Source organism: Panulirus ornatus, chromosome 5 (genome assembly GCF_036320965.1).
Source record: "Panulirus ornatus isolate Po-2019 chromosome 5, ASM3632096v1, whole genome shotgun sequence".
NCBI classification, from domain to species: Eukaryota; Metazoa; Arthropoda; class Malacostraca; order Decapoda; family Palinuridae; genus Panulirus; species Panulirus ornatus.
In genome coordinates, this window is record NC_092228.1 from 39,374,889 (window position 1) to 39,400,256 (window position 25,368).

Consider the following 25,368-nt stretch of genomic DNA (forward strand, 5'->3'; position numbering starts at 1 on the left):
GATTGAATCAGGGCATGTGAAGCGACTGGGGTAAACCATGGAAAGTTGTGTGGGTCCTGGATGTGGAAAGGGAGCTGTGGTTTCGGGCATTATTGCATGACAGCTAGAGACTGAGTGTGAACGAATGGGGCCTTTGTTGTCTTTTCCTAGCACTACCTCGCACACATGAGGGGGGAGGGGGATGGTATTCCATGTGTGGCGAGGTGGCGATGGGAATGAATAAAGGCAGACAGTGTGAATTGTGTGCATGGGTATATATGTATGTGTCTGTGTGTGTATATATATGTGTACATTGTGATGTATAGGTATGTATATTTGCGTGTATGGACGTGTATATATATACATATGTATGGGGGTGGGTTGGGCCATTTCTTTCGTCTGTTTCCTTGCGCTACCTCGCAAACACAGGAGACAATATATATATATATATATATATATATATATATATATATATATATATATATATATATATATATATATATATATTTTTTTATATATATTTTATATATATATATATATATATATATATATATATATATATATATATATATATATATATATATATATATATATATATTTTTTTTGCTTTGTCGCTTTCTCCTGCATTTGCGAGGTAGCGCAAGGAAACAGACGAAAGAAATGGCCCAACCCATCCCCATACACATGTATATACATACATCCACACATGCAAATATACATACCTACACAGCTTTCCATGGTTTACCCCAGACGCTTCACATGCCCTGATTCAATCCACTGACAGCACGTCAATCCAGTATACCACATCGATCCAATTCACTCTATTCCTTGCCCTCCTTTCACCCTCCTGCATGTTCAGGCCCCGATCACACAAAATCTTTTTCACTCCATCTTTCCACCTCCAATTTAGTCTCCCACTTCTCCTCGTTCCCTCCACCTCCGACACATATATCCTCTTGGTCAATCTTTCCTCACTCATTCTCTCCATGTGCCCAAACCATTTCAAAACACCCTCGTCTGCTCTCTCAACCACGCTCTTTTTATTTCCACACATCTCTCTTACCCTTACGTTACTTACTCGATCAAACCACCTCACACCACACATTGTCCTCAAACATCTCATTTCCAGCACATCCATCCTCCTGCGCACAACTCTATCCATAGCCCACGCTTCGCAACCATACAACATTGCTGGAACCACTATTCCTTCAAACATACCCATTTTTGCTTTCCGAGATAAAGCATTCCAGTGTTGCTTCTTAGCCTTTATTGCCTCACCCTTAACAGGCCACTAGCAGAGGGCAAGTTTAGTGCAGTGTTTGCAGAGGCTCCTACTTAATGTTCCTAATGACTACTTCTATCTAATGCTCCTATCTACTACTTCTACCTAATGTTTCTACTTAATAATCCTGCCTAAATGTTTCTACCCACTACTACTATCTACTGCTCCTACCATTTTGCCAAAAGGCGTAGCTAGTGCACAGCGTTCACCACAGAAAAATCTAGAGTTATGAAGAATGAGCTTCGTAAGTTAAGTGTTGTCAAGTGTTACATATGACGGAGGCAGAAAGTAAAGACAGCTACCTGGGTCAAAGGAATGCAAAATGACAACCATTAAAGTGCTGGCTCAGTGAGCAGATTGTCACTAACCCTCCTGATACCCTGATGGGTAGTACTGGTAATATACCTCCTTGGTCATTGCCTACCTACCTACTACTACCATACTTTACAGTATGGAAGTGATAAATAAGATATCTAAGAAGTATGACATATAAACCACCCTATCCTGAACACAATACCATAATGTGACATAAGATGGATAGTCTTAGATATCATACATTCCAGTCTTGAAGCAGATCTGAAGCTCCTAAGCTCACTACAATGGCACAAGAGTGCTAAAGCTTTATTCAACACTGTCTTCATCCTGTAATTCCAACAGAAGAATCAAACAAGGAAAAATTATTTAAAGAACAAACATACCTGGGCTCATAATTACTTGTCATTTTAGTTATAATGTTTATCATATAACATCAAAATAAGTATTGGAAAAAAAATGCTAAAAATCAGTATAAATGTAGTACCATACTTTATCAATTTGACTTAATTACCAAAATACTTACATACAAAGGTCTACATTACTTTAATAATACTTAACATTCTCTTATTTATGATAATATGACAGATTAGAATGCTTCTAGCTTAAGTTTCTTACTTCCAATACAAGTATTTGTTGGGCTGAATAGTTTATGTCATTTCCTGTAGAAAGGGGTCCAACAGACTTCAGATTGAGACCAATGTCATTCAGTCTCTTCAGCAGTTCACTAATAACTTGATCACTTGTAGTGGCCCTTAAGAAAGTGAAACACTGGTAAATAAATTAGATCAAATAGTAAGCATAATGTGAAGTAGGAAGGTATTCTTTCTGGGTACAGTGTAGAAAAATCAATTCTAAATTTACTCAGAGAACCATCTGGAATAACTTCAAAAAATAAATATGAATAAGTAACAGAAAAGTAGGAAACAAACTGGATATCAGATTAAGAATTAATGGATAAATACTTGAAAATTCCCAAAAAGATGGCCAGGGTAAATAAGCATAACACCACTTCCTATGTTTGTTCTCTACTAATACTAGATTAAGTATTTTCAATTACGTATCTATGCAGCTTACAAAGTATATCTCCCTACTTTCTTCTCTATTCTAGTGAGGTTAATTTTAGCTACTAGCTTATCCCCTTAACTTAGCTCCCTAAATTAAAGACCAAAAACACTACAGGCCTAAAAATACTACTTGCAATAGCTGAAACCCTCTTTGGTAGAAAACATGTAAAGAAAAATCAAAAGAAGATTGGGGATTCAACACCAGAGAAAATAAGTAACAGGTCAATAACTACAATAATCCATAAAACAATGGAATTAAAATATCTCTGCATTGAAAAACAAAATTGAAGTACTAACCAAGGAAAAACAGAACAAAAATCAATGGAAGACTTGAGAAACACAAAAAAAATCCATAGAAGATATTAAATACATTTTTTTCATACATGCTCACCATTTCCAGCATGAACGAGGTAGTGTCAGAACAGATGAATGAGCCTTGGAGGGAAAATTCCTCTCTTGGCTCCTTTCTCTGTTCCTTCTTCTGGAAAGTAATACAGGAAGGTAGGATTTCCAGCCACCCACTCCTACCCCTCTTAGTCCCCCCACGACTTCAATACCCCTACGACCACCATCACGAATTTGTGGTCATCCCTGAAGCTCAAGCATATGCAGTGACCCAGTTGACAGTATGTAGGGTGTTGAGTTATTGGGAAGAACAATCATGATATGAATCAGTTAGTGAGGAGGGTAAAGAACAACATGAAAAATATGAGAAAATCAGTGATTGATGAGACAGGTTTAGTGGTGGACTACGAAAGGACAGAGATGCATACCCAGTGAATTTGCTCCTGTGGAAGAAAATGCTTAATTTTCTTCATGAAATCCATGGATAATGGAGAATGTAGATACAGATGATTTGTAAAATCTAGGTTATTTTCATTCATGCCAGCCACTTGATCTCCCCACACTTATGTGTTATTGAACTTACTCTTTTTAGTGTAATCTTAGGGTAATAGAGGACTTTGGTACAGATATGCAATGACCTAGAATGTTTCCACACAAACATTTCCATTATCCTCCCCATACATATATTTAGTATGAAAGGTGTAATATTTCTACTTATATATCATGTTATTCACCAATAAATGCTGCGCCTGTGTTTGAAATAAAAGTATCTATAAAATAAGAGCACAGTTTTCAGTATAAGGAGAGAAAGAAATCTTTCCATATCCTCCCAAGTCATGATAGTCAATACCCCTCACAATGAATTTCTGTGTGAAAGGTGTAGTATTACTAAAGCTATTTGTTTCTTTTATCACCCTAGGGATAGGGAAAAAAAATACTTCCCATGTGTTCCCTGCGTGTTGTAAAAGGCAACTAAAAGGGGAGGGAGTGGGGGGCTGGAAATCTTCCCATCCAGTTTTTACTTTTCCAAAAGAAGGAACAAAGAAGGGGGCCAACTGAGGGTTTTCCTTCTTAGGCTCAATCCTCTGTCCTTAACGCTACCTCGCTAGCACAGGAGGTGATGAATATGTGTGAAAGAATATATGTGTGTGTGTGTGTGTGTGTGTGTGTGTGTGTGTGTATGAGTGGATGGGCCAATATTCATTTGTTCCCTGGTGCTACCTTGCTGATGTGGGAAACAACATCTCTAGCTGTCATGTGTAATGCACCGAAACCACAGCTCCCTATCCACATCTAGGCCCCACAGACCTTTCCATTTTTTACCCGAGACATTTCACATGCCCTGGATCAGTTCATTGACAGAACGTTGACCCCCTTATACATCATTCCAATTGACTCTATTGCTTGCACACCTCTCATCCAATTGCTCAAAATGTTTTTCATTCCATCCTTCCACCTCCGATTAGGTCTCCCTTCTTCTCCTTATTCCCTCCACCTCTGACACATATATTCTCTTTGTCAATCTTTCCTCATTCATTCTTTCCATATGCCTAAGCCATTTCAACACACCCCCTTCTGCTCTCTCAACCACACTTTTTATTTCCACACATCTCTCTTACCCTTTCATTATCTTACCCAATCAAACCACCTCACACCACATCTTGTCCTCAAACATTTCATTTCCAACACATCCACCCTCCTCCACACAATCCTATCTACAGCCATGCCTCGCAACCATATAACATTGCTGGAACTACTATACCTTCAAACATACCCACTTTTGCTCTCTGAGATATTGATCTCTCCTTCCATACATTCTTCATCGCTCCCATAACCTTCGCCCCTTACCCCACCCTGTAACTCACTTCCACTTCCATGCTTCCATTCACTGCTAAATCCACTCCCAGATATCTAAAACACTTCACTTCTTCCAATTCTTCTCCATTCAAAGTTAAATTCCAATTAACTTCTCCTTCAACCCTACTAAACCTAATAACCTTGCTTTTATTCACATTCACTCTCAAATTTCTCTTTACACACACTTTTCCAAACTCAGTCACCAACTTCTGCAGTTTCTCACCTAAATCAGCCACCAGCACTGTATCATCAGCGACCAACAACTGACTCACTTCCCAGGTTCTCTCATCCCAACGGACTGCTTCCTTGCCTCTCTCTTCAAAACTCTTGCATTTACCTCCCTAACTACCCCATCCATAAACAAATCAAACAACCATGGGGACATCACACACCCCTACCACAGACCAACATTCACTGGCAACCAATCACCTCCTTTCTTCCTTCTCGTACACAGGGCCTTACATCCTTGGTAAAAACGTTTCACTGCTTCTAGCAACTTATCTCCAACACCAGATACTCTTAAAAATATTACAAACACTATTACTTTACTACAGATTTTTTTATTCTAAATGTAACAAGTAGTTACACACATCTGGATATACCAAAATAAAAAATGAACACTCTCTATGACAATATGAGGGTGGCTGAAATGCATGATATGCTTTTCAGCTATGGTGGTAGGTGGCTAGTGATAGCAAAAGCCAATTATACATGTCATACATGGAGCAATAGCTACATAACACATCAAATGATGCATGGAGCAATGGAATATTTAAGCAGGGAAAAATATAAAAGTGACCCCAGGAAATATGCAAGACGTTAAAAGGCCAATACAAAACAATACAGTTTCCAGCTTGAGAGAGAGAGAGAGAGAGAGAGAGAGAGAGAGAGAGAGAGAGAGAGAGAGAGAGAGAGAGAGAGAGAGAGACAGAGAGAGAGAGAGAGAGAGAGAGAGAGAGAGAGAGAGAGAGAGAGAGAGAGAGAGAGAGAGAGAGAGAGAGAGAGACAGACAGACAGACAGACAGACAGACAGACAGACAGACAGACAGACAGACAGACAGACAGACAGACAGACAGACAGACAGACAGACAGAGACAGACAGACAGACAGACAGACAGAGACAGACAGACAGACAGACAGGCAGACAGACAGAGACAGACAGACAGACACACACACACATAGAGACAAACAGACAGAGACAAAGACAGAGAGAGCATTTGATGAACTGCTCAACCATAATGATGAAAATGTAATCACAGATACCAAGATATCAGAAACTGACAGAAGTAAGGCAACAGGTAATCACAAAAGACTTAGCACTATGATTTGATAAAATTACAGCTATTTTTCTTTAATATACAAGGATAACTGTACCAAAATTGAGGATGTCATTGTTAATGAAAGACGATGAATACTTATATGATTCTGCAACAGGAATAAACATGGTAGACTGAGAATTTTGCTTAATAAAGCAATGAAACAGACCATTAAAGGCTTGTAGTGTTTTTGGGCTTTGTAATTTTTCAAGATATTTCTAGATGTACTATGTTTACTTTTCAAATTTAACAGACTTTTTCAGTTTTTCCACTACATTTTCTGTTTGATGCGGGCAACTTCTCCCATGCAATCAGTCTTCCCAGATGACAAATTAGAATCATAGCTTCTTCAGTTCTGTAAATGTTGTTTTCTCTAAAGTCTATAGCAAAGTCTATAGCAACTCTCATAAATATGTATTTCCTTTTTTTTCCAAGTGGCCCTCTGAGACAAGTTTCAGACAGATTCATATGATCAATCCATTTTACAGGAATATTATTTCATTATGTACAAGCTGAAAAATTTTAATTACTATTCAACTTACTCAAGAATATCATCAACGGAGACAGGAGCATTCTCCCTGTCATTGATGAAGTGCATAACAACAGTAGTCTCACCATCAATGTTCTCCCCTAAATCATTCTGGCTCTGTGCTATTGTATCTATGATACATGGATACCCATACACCATGGTAAAAGTATTAGAAACCTGTGGATGCACCAAGGAGATCACTGTTCTATATGTTTAATACCATTTTTCTTTAACAATCAAATCTACTGCAATGTTATATCACATTAATATCTGTTCTTTATTTATCAAACATATGGTTAATGATAAATATCTAGGAGTATAATTTTTGCTTTCTCTACACATCACCATTTTCACAAAAAACAAATTACAGGTACACCACCGATTTTCCAGCAACTGATGGTTCGGCACCTCCTTTAATCCAAACAAAATTACGTGAGGGAACTTGAAATTACAGCAGCCACCACACTAGTTTACTGCACAGCCACATTTGGCATTGTGTGTAGGGCGCACTTATTTACATTCTTTACACTGCTCTTGTTGGTGGTGATACTGCAATTCTGTGAGATTCTTAGCTTATTTTGCTTTAATTTAACCCTAGCTATGGCTTCTGAGATATATGAGAGTGTCAGTCGTGGTGTTAAACATAAACACCTGTCCATATCGATCCAAAATAAAGTAGAACTGTTGAAAAAAATGGACAGTGGTGTTTAAGTGTATAAGCTGTGTACATCTACAGTACTGGTTCATCAACTGTTTATGATATAAAGAAGCAAAGGGAGAAAATTTTGAAATTCTATGCAAACAGCATTTCCAAGAACCAAATGACAATTAGAAAAGCTATGAAAGATGGTAAGAGTACTGAGCATGATCAAGTGATGATGGAATGGTTTTGACAATGTCGGAGTGATGGAGTGGACCTGACAGGTAGTATGATAATGGACCAAGTTAAGTTGTTCCATGGAGAACTTAAATTACAACATGAGCATGACTATAGTGAAGGATGAATTCAAAGATTCAAGAAGCGTCATGGAATTTCCATGAATAAAGTATACGGAGAAAAGAGGTCTGCAAACCACAAAGGAGCTGCCAAGTATGTGGACAAATTTGCGAAAATCGTACCTGACGAGCACCTCAGTCCTGAGCAGGTGTATTATGTATTTCATTTATTTATCTAATTTACACTTAATATTTGTTTAATTCAAATTTCTAGCAGTCCCATGGTAATACTTTAGACACATGGGAGATGTATAATTAGTGGGTCAGAGGCGTGTTGATGAAGTATTATTACGTGACCACGGCTGGTCCGGCAAAATGGTAAATTCGGCAAGGCTTTGGAACTAAGAGTGCCTGAAAATCGGTAGTGTACCTGTACTACCTATAATTTCCACACTGCCAATTACCTAACAGGACATAAACACAAATTATCTTTTAATCATCATTTGCTAAACATTCTCCATACTTACAAAAAAGTCAGCTACACTTACTTGCTTTTCCTTTTGCTGTACAATTTGGTAGTCATTTCTAAAGTAAACATACAGTTGGAAGTCCATCGAAATTTCATATACTTTAGCCTGGGTTGTATGGTTGTTATCAACTGCAACATACAAAATTAACTATAATCACCAAAACTGAATAAAGTTTATCTTTAGAGGCCTTATGACATAATATTTTGATGGGAACATTTAACATAGCTACAATTATTCTACAGTAGGGGCTTTTGACTTGTAGTACACATACCCACACATGTAAACTATGGGGTTTTCCATTACACAATAACCCAACTGGTACCATGCCACACTGAAAGAAAGAAGTTTGGTCACTTAGAGGATATTTCTTCTTAATTCAACAACTTCAGCAAGTCTTTGTAGAGATGTAATGCTTTGATGATACATCAGTGGCTGTAGTGCATACTTCTGCCACACACTTAACCATAATGCCCTTAATTCATGTAGTTATTAATGACTGTCTCATCACATTCTTCTTGATCACTCACTCAAAGATTTTAGCATTCAAAGATTTTAATCACATGTAAAATCAAACTTACAGGTATAATCTGTTTTGCAAGAAGCTTAAAACAACTCTTGTGCATTGATGACACATTGGTCATGGACTTAGGATGAATCACTAAGGTCAAAAATCTAAGCTGTGGAAATTAGCTATGTGAGAGGGTGACTAGATGGAATGAAGAAAGAAATGGGGGATACCTGAGTGATTTGGTATGGAAGTGAATGCAAAGGGAACAAAATGTGAAGTGGTAAAGTGAGTGAAACATAATACTCTGAGGTGGTTTGAGCATATGGAAGGAAAGCAAGACAGGAAGTTTACAAGGAATGTACAATAATCTGATTACAGGGGTTGGTGTGAGAGGAAGACATGGAGAAACAGAATGGCAAAGTACTGGAGGTAAAGAAATGGTGGTAAAATGCATGGAATGGAGTATACAAGGGAGGCATTGGCATATCTAAGGTATGGCAGGTAGGGCAGGTGCCCTGGGCGCCACTTGAAGGGGGGCGCCACTCAACAGGTTTGTTTTTTGACATATGCTACCCAAGTGTCATTTTTAACAATTTGGTTTTGTGAGATAAAAAGAAATTGGCCTACTTTTCAACTATAGAAATATTTTGCTACTCTCAGTTGCATTACTGCTTCTACATTACAATTATGATCAAATACGTCTTTAACTTTAAGTTACATAAATTTTTTAGCTAAAAATACTTTTTGTTTCAAAACAGAAAGATAAGATATTCTTACACCTCTATACTTGAAATAACCATGAAAAGTATATCATAATGCTCTTATTTACCGATACATACTCATTAAATATGATGCAATGGAGCAGAAATACTTTAAAATTGACTTATTTTAATAGCTTAATTTGGTGTCATAAGGAGGACTAATTGTTATCTTAACACCATATTTGTATTTGGCATGAAGTATACTTCTTATGATGAGTTTTTAAAGGAAACCTTTTTTTCTGAGAAAGAATTGAAGGTAATAGTTCAAGGTACATTTTGGCACCAAAAACTTTTTGTTTAAAATTAAAGGATAAGATATTCAAACACTTCCATACTTGAAATAATCATGAAAAATATATCATAATGCTATCAGTTACCGGTACATGCTCAGTAAATACAATGCAAAATAAGAAAAATACTTTAAAATTGACTAAATTTAACAGTTGAATTGAGTGTCATCAAGAGGAATTAATGTCACTGTAAAACCATATTTGTATTTAGAATGATAAATATTTCTTATAATGAGTTTTTAAAGGAAATCTATTTTTCTGAGAAAAATACCAAAAATTGAAGGTTATAGTAATGAGTATTTTTTAGCTCCAAAATCTTTTTGTTTCAAAATTGAAAGATAAGATATTCAAACACTTATATACTTGAAAAATCATGGAAAATATATCACAATGCTCTCAGTTACCGACATAACCATTACATACGAAGCAAAGGAGCAGAAAACATTTTAAAGTTGGCTTAATTTAACAGCTTAAATGAATGTCATGAAGATGACTGAGTGATATTTTAACACCAGATTGGTATTCAGCAGGCAAAACACTTCTTATAATGAGTTTTAAAAGGAATCGTATTTTTCTGTGAAAAATACCAAAAACTGAAAGTATTTCTTGGCACCAAAAGCTTTTTGTTTCAAATCTGAAAGATAAGATATTCAAACACTTCTATACTTGAAATAATCATGAAAAATATATCATAATGCTATCAGTTACTGGTACATGCTCAGTAAATACGATGCAAAATAAGAGAAATATTTTAAAATTGACTCAATCTAACAGTTGAATTGAGTGTCATAAGAGGACTAAATATCACTGTAACACCATATTTGTATTCAGAATGAAAATTACTTCTTATAAGGAGTTTTTAAAGAAAATTTATTTTTCTGAGAAAAATACCAGAAGTTGAAGGTAATAATAGTTCAGGGTATTTTTTAGCTCCAAAAACTTTTTGTTTCAAAATTAAAAGATAAGATATTCAAACACTTCTACACTTGAAATAATCACGGAAAATATATCATAATGCTCTCAGTTACTGATACATACCCAGTAAACATGATGCAAAGTAGAAAATATTTTAAAATTAACTTCATTTAACAGCTTCAATGAATGTCATAAAGACGACTAATTGATATTTCAATACCAGATTTGTATTCAGCATGAAAAATACTTCTTATAATGAGTTTTTAAAGGAAGTCTATTTTTCTAAGAAAAATGCCAAAATTGAAGGTTAATAGTTCAGGGTATTTTTTTAACTCAAAAAAAGAACTTTTTGTTTTAGAATTGAAGGATAAGATATTCAAACACTTCTATACTTTAAATATCATAAAGCTCTTTGTCACCGATACATACCCAGTAAATACGATGCAAAGGATAAAAAAATATTTGAAAATGAATTAATTTACCAGTGTAATTGAATGTCATGAAGACAACTAAAAAATATTCTAACATCAGATTTGTATTCATCATAAAATATACTTCTCATAATGAGATTTTAAAGGAAATCTATTTTTCTGAGAAAAATGCCAGAAATTGAAGGTATTTTTTTGGGCTCCAAAAACTTTTTGTTTCAAAATTGAAAGATAAAATATTCAAACACTTCTATACTTGAAATAATCATGGAAAATATATCAATCAATTACCGATACATACCCAGTAAATACGATGCAAAGGAGCAGAATATATTATAAAACTGACTTCATTTAACAGCTTTGCTGAATGTCATAAAGATGACCAAATGATATTCTAACACCAGATTTGTATTCAGCAGGAAAAATACTTCTTATAATGAGTTTTTAAAAGGAAATCTATTTTCTGAGAAAAATACCAAAAATTGAAGATGAATAGTTTAAGAGATTTTTTTGTTCAAAAAAACTTCTTGTTTCAAAATTTAAAGACAAGATATTCAAACACTTCTATACTTGAAGTAGTCATGAAAACTATATCATAATGCTCTCAGTTACCGATACATACTCAGTAAATACAATGCAAAGTAACTGAAATATTCTAAAACTTACTTCATTTAACAGCTTAATTAGGTGTCATTTTGAGGACTAAACGTTAACACCGGATTTGTATTCACCATGAAAAATACTTCTTATAATGAGTTTTGAAAGGAAATCTTATTTTCTGAGAAAAATACCAAAAATTGAAGGTAATAATTACAGTGGCATATTCAGGGTACGGCAGGTAGGACAGGTGCCCTGGGTGCCACTTGAAGGGAGGCGCCACTCATCAGGTTTGCTTTTTGACATATGCTACCCGATTAACATTCCATTGTGATAAAAAGGAAACTTGCCTACTTTTCAACTATAGTAACATTTTGCTACTATCTGTTGCATTACCGCTTCTACATTACAATTTTGATCAAATAAGTCTTTAACTTTTAAGTCTTTAAGAGTTTATATAAATCTAAGTTTGGCCTAACTCTTTAACAGTTTATAATTGCACTGCATTTATTTTCATATACTTTATGTACATTTTCAATCAAGCCAGGGGAGCAATTTCAGTGCTTGTCATAAGTGCTATTTCCCCTTGATACACCCATGAAGGGAGGCCTGTAAGGACAAGGATAAGTGGAGACTTTTTTGCCATCACCACCCCTTAATGGGATAAATAAATAGATAATTGTACTATACTTTCTCCAAGGCCCTGCCACCTCATGAGCATCAACTTTTTTTTTGTTAATCTCTTCTTCTTTTTAAGGGAAATAATTGGAAATCCATCTGGTCCCAGTCCTGAGTTTTATTTCATCTACTGTTGAAATATCATTTCAGTTACTTCCATAAATATCTGTGATGGCATTCTCATCAGACTGATTCAATATCCCACTATCATTACTTTCTTTTCTTTTAGAAATGAACATTAATCCAGAAAAATCCATTAGTATCATAAACACTCTCTTTGGGGCATTATCATACTTTTTCATGCCCTGAATGGTCCTTTTTTTCACATATGCAGATAATGTTTGGATTCTTTTCTATGTTACCAATAAGTTTCTCTTCAACCATTCTTTGTTCTCTTCCATGAAGTTTCTTTATTTCCCCATCTGTATTCCTGATATTTTCCTAAAACTCATCTATCCTGTATCTACCATGTTATCTATCTATCTATCTATTCATCTATCTAGCTATCTATCTATATGTCTGACAGCTGTTCCCTCTGGGAACTCCCATCAAGGAGTGGCCAAGGCAAAAGAGTCTTCCCTTATCCCTGTCCTTATATGCCTCCCTCGCATACACCATTCCACACATATTCCACCATTTCTCTCCCTCCAACCTATTTGCCCATGAATCAGGTGGTCTTCCTCTCACACCAACACCTTTAATCATATCATACACTCTCCAGTCAACTCCCAGTCTTGCATTCTTCCCACATGCCCAAACCACTTCAAAGTATTATGTTTCACCCATTCTACCACTTCACAATTCATTCCCTTTGCATTCCCTGCCATACCACATCTCTCATACACCCTTTCGTTTCTTTCTTCATTCTATCTAGTCACACCACTTGCTCATCTCAAATAGCTCATTTCCACAGCCTGGATTCTTGACCTCAGTGACTCATTCCATGTCCATATTTCAGCTGCACAGGTCATGGTTGGGAGGACTATGCTGTCTCTTAATCCTCTCTTCACTTGCATACTTACACCTCTATTTTTCCATCATCATATCAAGAGACTCCAATGACTCTTCTACCCTGTATTGCTCTCTACCTTATCTCTCCTTCCATATCACCAAACTTACCCAAAAACGCTCAGAAATACTTAAATTCTCTCTCTTCTTCCAGTCTTTCTCCACCCATATCCAAAGCACAATTCAGTACACTTTCTTCTTTCCCTGTATAAGGTTTTACAAAATCTTTACCTTCACTGTTTCCTTTCAAACACTATTACTTTACTTTTACTTGCATTTACCTTCAGTCATCTTTGCTTACACACATCATAAAACACACTTAAAACCTTCTGCAACTCCTCTTCACTCTCAGCAAACCACACAGTATCATCTGCAAACAGGCTTGCCACTAGCACCATATCTCTCTGCCACACTCCATCTCTGCATCTGTTTTCCCTAGATTTACTTTCATCTCTCTTATCACACCATCCATATATATATATCTGCTTTGTCGCTGTCTCCCGTGTTTGCGAAGTAGCGCAAGGAAACAGACGAAAGAAATGGCCCAACCCACCCCCATACACATTTATATACATACACATCCCCACACGCAAATATACATACCCATACATCTCAATGTTTTTTTTTTTTTTTTTTTATACTTTGTCGCTGTCTCCCGCGTTTGCGAGGTAGCGCAAGGAAACAGACGAAAGAAATGGCCCAACCCCCCCCCCCCCCATACACATGTACATACACACGTCCACACACGCAAATATACATACCTACACAGCTTTCCATGGTTTACCCCAGACGCTTCACATGCCTTGCTTCAATCCACTGACAGCACGTCAACCCCTGTATACCACATGACTCCAATTCACTCTATTTCTTGCCCTCCGTTCACCCTCCTGCATGTTCAGGCCCGGATCACACAAAATCTTTTTCACTCCATCTTTCCACCTCCAATTTGGTCTCCCTCTTCTCCTCGTTCCCTCCACCTCCGACACATATATCCTCTTGGTCAATCTCTCCTCACTCATTCTCTCCATGTGCCCAAACCATTTCAAAACACCCTCTTCTGCTCTCTCAACCACGCTCTTTTTATTTCCACACATCTCTCTTACCCTTACGTTACTTACTCGATCAAACCACCTCACACCACACATTGTCCTCAAACATCTCATTTCCAGCACATCCATCCTCCTGCGCACATCTCTATCCATAGCCCACGCCTCGCAACCATACAACATTGTTGGAACCACTATTCCCTCAAACATACCCATTTTTGCTTTCCGAGATAATGTTCTCGACTTCCACACATTTTTCAAGGCTCCCAAAATTTTCGCCCCCTCCCCCACCCTATGATCCACTTCCGCTTCCATGGTTCCATCCGCTGACAGATCCACTCTCAGATATCTAAAACACTTCACTTCCTCCAGTTTTTCTCCATTCAAACTCACCTCCCAATTGACTTGACCCTCACCCCTACTGTACCTAATAACCTTGCTCTTATTCACATTTACTCTCAACTTTCTTCTTCCACACACTTTACCAAACTCAGTCACCAGCTTCTGCAGTTTCTCACATGAATCAGCCACCAGCGCTGTATCATCAGCGAACAACAACTGACTCACTTCCCAAGCTCTCTCATCCCCAACAGACTTCATACTTGCCCCTCTTTCCAGGACTCTTGCATTTACCTCCCTTACAACCCCATCCATAAACAAATTAAACAACCATGGAGACATCACACACCCCTGCCGCAAACCTACATTCACTGAGAACCAATCACTTTCCTCTCTTCCTACACGTACACATGCCTTACATCCTCGATAAAAACTTTTCACTGCTTCTAACAACTTGCCTCCCACACCATATATTCTTAATACCTTCCACAGAGCATCTCTATCAACTCTACCATATGCCTTCTCCAGATCCATAAATGCTACATACAAATCCATTTGCTTTTCTAAGTATTTCTCACATACATTCTTCAAAGCAAACACCTGATCCACACATCCTCTACCACTTCTGAAACCGCACTGCTCTTCCCCAATCTGATGCTCTGTACATGCCTTCACCCTCTCAATCAATACCCTCCCATATAATTTACCAGGAATACTCAACAAACTTATACCTCTGTAATTTGAGCACTCACTCTTATCCCCTTTGCCTTTGTACAATGGCACTATGCACGCATTCCGCCAATCCTCAGGCACCTCACCATGAGTCATACATACATTAAATAACCTTACCAACCAGTCAACAATACAGTCACCCCCTTTTTTAATAAATTCCACTGCAATACCATCCAAACCTGCTGCCTTGCCGGCTTTCATCTTCCGCAAAGCTTTTACTACCTCTTCTCTGTTTACCAAATCATTTTCCCTAACCCTCTCACTTTGCACACCACCTCGACCAAAACACCCTATATCTGCCACTCTGTCATCAGACACATTCAACAAACCTTCAAAATACTCATTCCATCTCCTTCTCACATCACCGCTACTTGTTATCACCTCCCCATTTACGCCCTTCACTGAAGTTCCCATTTGCTCCCTTGTCTTACGCACCCTATTTACCTCCTTCCAGAACATCTTTTTATTCTCCCTAAAATTTACTGATAGTCTCTCACCCCAACTCTCATTTGCCCTTTTTTTCACCTCTTGCACCTTTCTCTTGACCTCCTGTCTCTTTCTTTTATACTTCTCCCACTCAATTGCATTTTTTCCCTGCAAAAATCGTCCAAATGCCTCTCTCTTCTCTTTCACTAATACTCTTACTTCTTCATCCCACCACTCACTACCCTTTCTAAACAGCCCACCTCCCACTCTTCTCATGCCACAAGCATCTTTTGCGCAATCCATCACTGATTCCCTAAATACTTCCCATTCCTCCCCCACTCCCCTTACTTCCATTGTTCTCACCTTTTTCCATTCTGTACACAGTCTCTCCTGGTACTTCCCCACACAGGTCTCCTTCCCAAGCTCACTTACTCTCACCACCTTCTTCACCCCAACATTCACTCCTCTTTTCTGAAAACCCATACTAATCATCTCACATCTCAATGTACACATATATATACACACAGAGACATATACATATATACACATGCCCACAATTCACACTGTCTGCCTTTATTCATTCCCATCGCCACCTCGCCACACATGGAATAACATCCCCCTCCCCCTCATGTGTGCGAGGTAGCACTAGGAAAAGACAACAAAGGCCCCATTTGTTCACACTCAGTCTCTAGCTGTCATGCAATAATGCCCGAAACCACAGCTCCCTTTCCACATCCAGGCCTCACACAACTTTCCATGGTTTACCCCAGACGCTTCACATGCCATGATTCAATCCATTGACAGCACGTCGACCCCGGTATACCACATCGATCCAATTCACTCTATTCCTTGCCCGCCTTTCACCCTCCTGCATGTTCAGGCCCCAATCACTCAAAATCTTTTTCACTCCATCTTTCCACCTCCAATTTGGTCTCCCACTTCTCCTCGTTCCCTCCACCTCCGACACATATATCCTCTTGGTCAATCTTTCCTCACTCATTCTCTCCACGTGCCCAAACCATTTCAAAAAACGCTCTTCTTATTTCCACACATCTCTCTTACCCTTACATTACTTACTCGATCAAACCACCTCACACACACATATATATATATATATATATGTATATGTATATATATATATATATATATGTATATGAGTCACGCGGGGAGTGTGTGGATGTAACCAAGATGTGAAAAAAGGAGAGATAGGTAGTATATTTGAGGAAAGGAACCTGGATGTTTTGGCTCTGAGTGAAACAAAGCTCAAGGGTAAAGGGGAAGAGTGGTTTGGGAATGTCTTGGGAGTAAAGTCAGGGGTTAGTGAGAGGACAAGAGCAAGGGAAGGAGTAGCAGTACTCCTGAAACAGGAGTTGTGGGAGTATGTGATAGAATGTAAGAAAGTAAATTCTCGATTAATATGGGTAAAACTGAAAGTTGATGGAGAGAGATGGGTGATTATTGGTGCATATGCACCTGGGCATGAGAAGAAAGATCATGAGAGGCAAGTGTTTTGGGAGCAGCTGAATGAGTGTGTTAGTGGTTTTGATGCACGAGACCGGGTTACAGTGATGGGTGATTTGAATGCAAAGGTGAGTAAAGTGGCAGTTGAGGGAATAATTGGTATACATGGGGTGTTCAGTGTTGTAAATGGAAATGGTGAAGAGCTTGTAGATTTATGTGCTGAAAAAGGACTGGTGATTGGGAATACCTGGTTTAAAAAGCGAGATATACATAAGTATACATATGTAAGTAGGAGAGATGGCCAGAGAGCGTTATTGGATTACGTGTTAATTGACAGGCGTGCGAAAGAGAGACTTTTGGATGTTAATGTGCTGAGAGGTGCAACTGGAGGGATGTCTGATCATTATCTTGTGGAGGTTAAGGTGAAGATTTGTATGGGTTTTCAGAAAAGAAGAGTGAATGTTGGGGTGAAGAGGGTGGTGAGAGTAAGTGAGCTTGGGAAGGAGACTTGTGTGAGGAAGTACCAGGAGAGAATGAGTACAGAATGGAAAAAGGTGAGAACAATGGAAGTAAGGGGAGTGGGGGAGGAATGGGATGTATTTAGGGAATCAGTGATGGATTGCGCAAAAGATGTTTGTGGCATGAGAAGAGTGGGAGGTGGGTTGATTAGAAAGGGTAGTGAGTGGTGGGTTGAAGAAGTAAGATTATTAGTGAAAGAGAAGAGAGAGGCATTTGGACGATATTTGCAGGGAAAAAATGCAATTGAGTGGGAGATGTATAAAAGAAAGAGACAGGAGGTCAAGAGAAAGGTGCAAGAGGTGAAAAAGAGGGCAAATGAGAGTTGGGGTGAGAGAGTATCATTAAATTTTAGGGAGAATAAAAAGATGTTCTGAAGGAGGTAAATAAAGTGCGTAAGACAAGGGTGCAAATGGGAACTTCAGTGAAGGGCGCAAATGGGGAGATGATAACAAGTAGTGGTGATGTGAGAAGGAGATGGAGTGAGTATTTTGAAGGTTTGTTGACTGTGTTTGATGATAAAGTGGCAGATATAGGGTGTTTTGGTCGAAGTGGTGTGCAAAGTGAGAAGGGTTAGGGAAAATGATTTGGTAAACAGAGAAGAGGTAGTAAAAGCTTTGCGGAAGATGAAAGCCGGCAAGGCAGCAGGTTTGGATGGGATTGCAGTGGAATTTATTAAAAAAGGGGGTGACTGTATTATTAACTGGTTGGTAAGGTTATTTAATGTATGTATGACTCATGGTGAGGTGCCTGAGGATTGGCGGAATGCGTGCATAGTGCCATTGTACAAAGGCAAAGGGGATAAGAGTGAGTGCTCAAATTACAGAGGTATAAGTTTGTTGAGTATTCCTGGTAAATTATATGGGAGGGTATTGATTGAGAGGGCGAAGACATGTACAGAGCATCAGATTGGGGAAGAGCAGTGTGGTTTCAGAAGTGGTGGAGGATGTGTGGATTAGGTGTTTGCTTAGAGGAATGTATGTGACAAATACTTAGAAAAGCAAATGGATTTGTATGTAGCATTTATGGATCTGGAGAAGGCATATGATAGAGTTCATAGAGATGCTCTGTGGAAGGTATTAAGAATACATGGTGTGGGAAGCAAGTTGTTAGAAGCAGTGAAAAGTTTTTATCGAGGATGTAAGGCATGTGTACGTGTAGGAAGAGAGGAAAGTGATTGGTTCTCAGTGAACGTAGGTTTGCGGCAGGGGTGTGTGATGTCTCCATGGTTGTTTAATTTGTTTATGGATGGTGTTGTTAGGGAGGTGAATGCAAGAGTTTTGGAAAGGGGGGCAAGTATGAAGTCTGTTGGGATGAGAGAGCTTGGGAAGTGAGTCAGTTGTTGTTCGCTGATGATACAGCGCTGGTGGCTGATTCATGTGAGAAACTGCAGAAGCTGGTGACTGAGTTTGGTAAAGTGTGTGAAAGAAGAAAGTTAAGAGTAAATGTGAATAAGAGCAGGGTAATTAGGTACAGTAGGGTTGAGGGTCAAGTCAATTGGGAGGGAAGTTTGAATGAAGAAAAACTGGTGGAAGTAAAGTGTTTTAGATATCTGGGAGTGGATCTGGCAGCGGATGGAACCATTGAAGCGGAAGTGGATCATAGGGTGGGGGAGGGGGCGAAAATCCTGGGAGCCTTGAAGAATGTGTGGAAGTCGAGAACATTATCTCGGAAAGCAAAAATGGGTATGTTTGAAGGAATAGTGGTTCCAACAAGGTTGTATGGTTGCGAGGCATGGGCTATGGATAGAGTTGTGCGCAGGAGGATGGATGTGCTGGAAATGAGATGTTTGAGGACAATATGTGGTGTGAGGTGGTTTGATCGAGTAAGTAACGTAAGGGTAAGAGAGATGTGTGGAAATAAAAAGAGCGTGGTTGAGAGAGCAGAAGAGGGTGTTTTGAAATGGTTTGGGCACATGGAGAGAATGAGTGAGGAAAGATTGACCAAGAGGATATATGTGTCGGAGGTGGAGGGAATGAGAAGTGGGAGACCAAATTGGAGGTGGAAAGATGGAGTGAAAAAGATTTTGTGTGATCGGGGCCTGAACATGCAGGAGGGTGAAAGGAAGGCAAGGAATAGAGTGAATTGGATCGATGTGGTATACCGGGGTTGACGTGCTGTCAGTGGATTGAATCAGGGCATGTGAAGCGTCTGGGGTAAACCATGGAAAGCTGTGTAGGTATGTATATTTGCGTGTGTGGACGTATGTATATACATGTGTATGGGGGTGGGTTGGGCCATTTCTTTTGTCTGTTTCCTAGCGCTACCTCACAAACGCGGGAGACAGCGGCAAAAAAAAATATATATATATATATTTTTTTTTTTTTTTTTATACTTTGTCGCTGTCTCCCGCGTATTGCGAGGTAGCGCAAGGAAACAGACGAAAGAAATGGCCCAACCCCCCCCATACACATGTACATACACACGTCCACACACACAAATATACATACCTACACAGCTTTCCATGGTTTACCCCGGACGCTTCACATGCCTTGATTCAATCCACTGACAGCACGTCAACCCCTGTATACCACATCGCTCCAATTCACTCTATTCCTTGCCCTCCTTTCACCCTCCTGCATGTTCAGGCCCCGATCACACAAAATCTTTTTCACTCCATCTTCCCACCTCCAATTTGGTCTCCCACTTCTCCTCGTTCCCTCCACCTCCGACACATATATCCTCTTGGTCAATCTTTCCTCACTCATTCTCTCCATGTGCCCAAACCATTTCAAAACACCCTCTTCTGCTCTCTCAACCACGCTCTTTTTATTTCCACAGATCTCTCTTACCCTTACGTTACTTACTCGATCAAACCACCTCGCACCACACACTGTCCTCAAACATCTCATTTCCAGCACATCCATCCTCCTGCGCACAACTCTATCCATAGCCCACGCCTCGCAACCATACAACATTGTTGGAACCACTATTCCTTCAAATATACCCATTTTTGCTCTCCGAGATAATGTTCTCGACTTCCACACATTCTTCAAGGCCCCCAGGATTTTCGCTCCCTCTCCCACCCTATGATTCACTTTCGCTTCAATGGTTCCATCCGCTGCCAAATCCACTCCCAGATATCTAAAACACTTTACTTCCTCCAGTTTTGCTCCATTCAAACTTACCTCCCAATTGACTTGACCCTCAACCCTACTGTACCTAATAACCTTGCTCTTATTCACATTTACTCTTAACTTTCTTCTTTCATACACTTTACCAAACTCAGTCACCAGCTTCTGCAGTTTCTCACATGAATCAGCCACCAGCGCTGTATCATCAGCGAACAACAACTGACTCACTTCCCAAGCTCTCTCATCCCCAACAGACTTCATACTTGCCCCTCTTTCCAAAACTCTTCCATTCACCTCCCTAACAACCCCATCCATAAACAAATTAAACAACCATGGAGACATCACACACCCCTGCCGCAAACCTACGTTCACTGAGAACCAATCACTTTCCTCTCTTCCTACACGTACACATGCCTTACATCCTCGATAAAAACTTTTCACTGCCTCTAACAACTTGCCTCCCACACAATATATTCTTAATACCTTCCACAGAGCATCTCTATCAATTCTATCATATGCCTTCTCCAGATCCATAAATGCTACATACAAATCCATTTGCTTTTCTAAGTATTTCTCACATACATTCTTCAAAGCAAACACCTGATCCACACATCCTCTACCACTTCTGAAACCACACTGCTCTTCCCCAATCTGATGCTCTGTACATGCCTTCACCCTCTCAATCAATACCCTCCCATATAATTTACCAGGAATACTCAACAAACTTATACCTCTGTAATTTGAGCACTCACTCTTATCCCCTTTGCCTTTGTACAATGGCACTATGCACGCATTCCGCCAATCCTCAGGCACCTCACCATGAGTCATACATACATCAAATAACCTTACCAACCAGTCAATAATACAGTCACCCCCTTTTTTAATAAATTCCACTGCAATACCATCCAAACCTGCTGCCTTGCCGGCTTTCATCTTCCACAAAGCTTTTACTACCTCTTCTCTGTGTACCAAATCATTTTCCCTAACCCTCTCACTTTGCACACCACCTCGACCAAAACACCCTATATCTGCCACTCTATCATCAAACACATTCAACAAACCTTCAAAATACTCACTCCATCTCCTTCTCACATCACCACTACTTGTTATCACCTCCCCATTTGCGCCCTTCATTGAAGTTCCCATTTGCACCCTTGTCTTACGCACTTTATTTCCCTCCTTCCAGAACATCTTTTTATTCTCCCTAAAATTTAATGATACTCTCTAACCCCAACTCTCATTTGCCCTCTTTTTCACCTCTTGCACCTTTCTCGTGACCTCCTCCTGTCTCTTTCTTTTATACATCTCCCACTCAATTGCATTTTTTCCCTGCAAATATCATCCAAATGCCTCTCTCTTCTCTTTCACTAATAATCTTACTTCTTCATCCCACCACTCACTACCCTTTCTAATCAACCCACCTCCCACTCTTCTCATGCCACAAGCATCTTTTGCGCAATCCATCACTGATTCCCTAAATATATCCCATTCCTCCCCCACTCCCCTTACTTCCATTGTTCTCACCTTTTTCCATTCTGTACTCAGTCTCTCCAGGTACTTCCTCACACAAGTCTCCTTCCCAAGCTCACTTACTCTCACCATTCTCTTCACCCCAACATTCACTCTTCTTTTCTGAAAACCCATACAAATCTTCACCTTAGCCTCCACAAGATAATGATCAGACATCCCTCCAGTTGCACCTATCAGCACATTAACATCCAAAAGTCTCTCTTTCGCGCGCCTGTCAATCAACACGTAATCCAATAACGCTCTCTGGCCATCTCTCCTACTTACATACGTATACTTATGTACATCTCGCTTTTTAAACCAGGTATTCCCAATCACCAGTCCTTTTTCAGCACATAAATCTACAAGCTCTTCACCATTTCCATTTACAACACTGAACACCCCATGTATACCAATTATTCCCTCAACTGCCACATTACTCACCTTTGCATTCAAATCACCCATCACTATAACCCGGTCTCGTGCATCAAAACCACTAACACACTCATTCAGCTACTCCCAAAACTCTTGCCTCTCATGATCTTTCTTCTCATGCCCAGGTGCATATGCACCAATAATCACCCATCTCTCTCCATCAACTTTCAGTTTTACCCATATTAATCGAGAATTTACTTTCTTACATTCTATCACATACTCCCACAACTCCTGTTTCAGGAGTACTGCTACTCCTTCCCTTGCTCTTGTCCTCTCACCAACCCCTGACTTTACTCCCAAGACATTCCCAAACCACTCTTCCCCTTTACCCTTGAGCTTCGTTTCACTCAGAGCCAAAACATCCAGGTTCCTTTCCTCAAATATACTACCTATCTCTCCTTTTTTCACATCTTGGTTACATCCACACACATTTAGACACCCCAGTCTGAGCCTTCGAGGAGGATGAGCACTCCCCGCGTGACTCCTTCTTCTGTTTCCCATTTTAGAAAGTCAAAAAAATACAAGGAGGGGAGGATTTCTGGCCCCCCGCTCCCGTCCCCTCTAGTCGCCTTCTACAACACGCGAGGAATGCGTGGGAAGTATTCTTTCACCCCTATCCCCAGGGATAATACATATATATATATACATATATATATATACACATACACATACATACGCACATATACACACACACACACATATACATATATATACATATGAAAAATGTAAGAAACAATTTAGAAAACTGAAACTTCTAGCTTTAAATGAAATGAAAAAATGAATGTCACATAATGGTTCAACCTCTGGCTATGGAAAAAGGGAAATGTATAATTTATTTACACAAACGTCAATAGCAGTTCTCATCAATTTAACCACTGTATCAATAAGCTTCAATGTCTAAGCTACAATTTTTCCAATTTCACTATTTTCTTGTCAAAGCACCATGTATGAAAACTATCACTCCAGTAACACAACTATAAGCATTTACTTCCCCTTTAAAAAAGTTCTGGGGAAGTCTGTCTCGATACACTGCGGGACACTCTACCACCTGGCGAGGTTTGTGTTGCAATGGTTCTTGATTCACAAACGTAGTAGCATCAATTAAGGCAGCCCTGGTGGATGACCTGCATTGTACCAGCACATCTGAACTCGCTCTGTCCTTTTATGTGACGATTAGCGACAGTGACGCATCTGTCTCAGGGTCCCACAGACGAAGCGTAGATATATATATATATATATATATATATATATATATATATATATATATATATTTCTTTTTTTTCCGCTGTCTCCCGCATTTGCGAGGTAGCACAAGGAAACAGACGAAAGAAATGGCCCAACCCACCCCCATACACATGTATATACATACGTCCACACATGCAAATATACATACCTACACAGCTTTCCATGGTTTACCCCAAACGCTTCACATGCCCTGATTCAATCCACTGACAGCACATCAACCCTGGTATACCACATCGATCCAATTCACTCTATTCCTTGCCCTCCTTTCACCCTCCTGCATGTTCAGGCCCCAATCACACAAAATCTTTTTCACTCCATCTTTCCACCTCCAATTTGGTCTCCCACTTCTCCTCGTTCCCTCCACCTCCGACACATATATCCTCTTGGTCAATCTTTCCTCACTCATTCTCTCCATGTGCCCAAACCATTTCAAAACACCCTCTTCTGCTCTCTCAACCATGCTCTTTTTATTTCCACACATCTCTCTTACCCTTACGTTACTTACTCGATCAAACCACCTCACACCATACATTGTCCTCAAACATCTCATTTCCAGCACATCCATCCTCCTGCGCACAACTCTATCCATAACCCACGCCTCACAACCATACAACATTGTTGGAACCACTTTTCCTTCAAACATACCCATTTTTGCTTTCCGAGATAATGTTCTCGACTTCCACACATTCTTCAAGGCTCCCAGGATTTTCACCCCCTCCCCCACCCTATGATCCACTTCCGCTTCCATGGTTCCATCCGCTGCCAGATCCACTCCCAGATATCTAAAACACTTTACTTCCTCCAGTTTTTCTCCATTCAAACTTACCTCCCAAATGACTTGATCCTCAACCCTACTGTACCTAATGACCTTGTTCTTATTCACATTTACTCTTAACTTTCTTCTTTCACACACTTTATCAAACTCAGTCACCAGCTTCTGCAGTTTCTCACATGAATCAGCCACCAGCGCTGTATCATCAGCGAACAACAACTGACTCACTTCCCAAGCTCTCTCATCCCCAACAGACTTCATACTTGCCCCTCTTTCCAAAGCTCTTGCATTCACCTCCCTAACAACCCCATCCATAAACAAATTAAACAACCATGGAGACATCACACACCCCTGCCGCAAACCTACATTCACTGAGAACCAATATATATATATATATATATATATATATATATATATATATATATATGATTAATTTTTGATCCACTGCACAAATATTGAAACAAACCTGCACTCTGG

At 39.3% G+C, this 25,368-nt stretch overlaps 1 protein-coding gene across 3 annotated transcripts in view; it reads right to left on the reverse strand.

Annotated features, from left to right (window-relative positions):
- LOC139748680 (cadherin-AgCad1-like) overlaps positions 1-25,368 on the reverse strand; it is a 305,223-nt gene that overhangs the window by 44,714 nt on the left and 235,141 nt on the right. For all 3 annotated transcript variants that reach the window (XM_071661965.1, XM_071661968.1, XM_071661967.1), the window contains 3 exons: positions 8,173-8,282; positions 6,702-6,865; positions 2,192-2,327 (listed from right to left, as the gene is read on the reverse strand). In XM_071661965.1, coding sequence (XP_071518066.1) covers positions 2,192-2,327; positions 6,702-6,865; positions 8,173-8,282 — 410 coding nt within the window. The remainder of the gene's footprint in view (positions 1-2,191; positions 2,328-6,701; positions 6,866-8,172; positions 8,283-25,368) is intronic.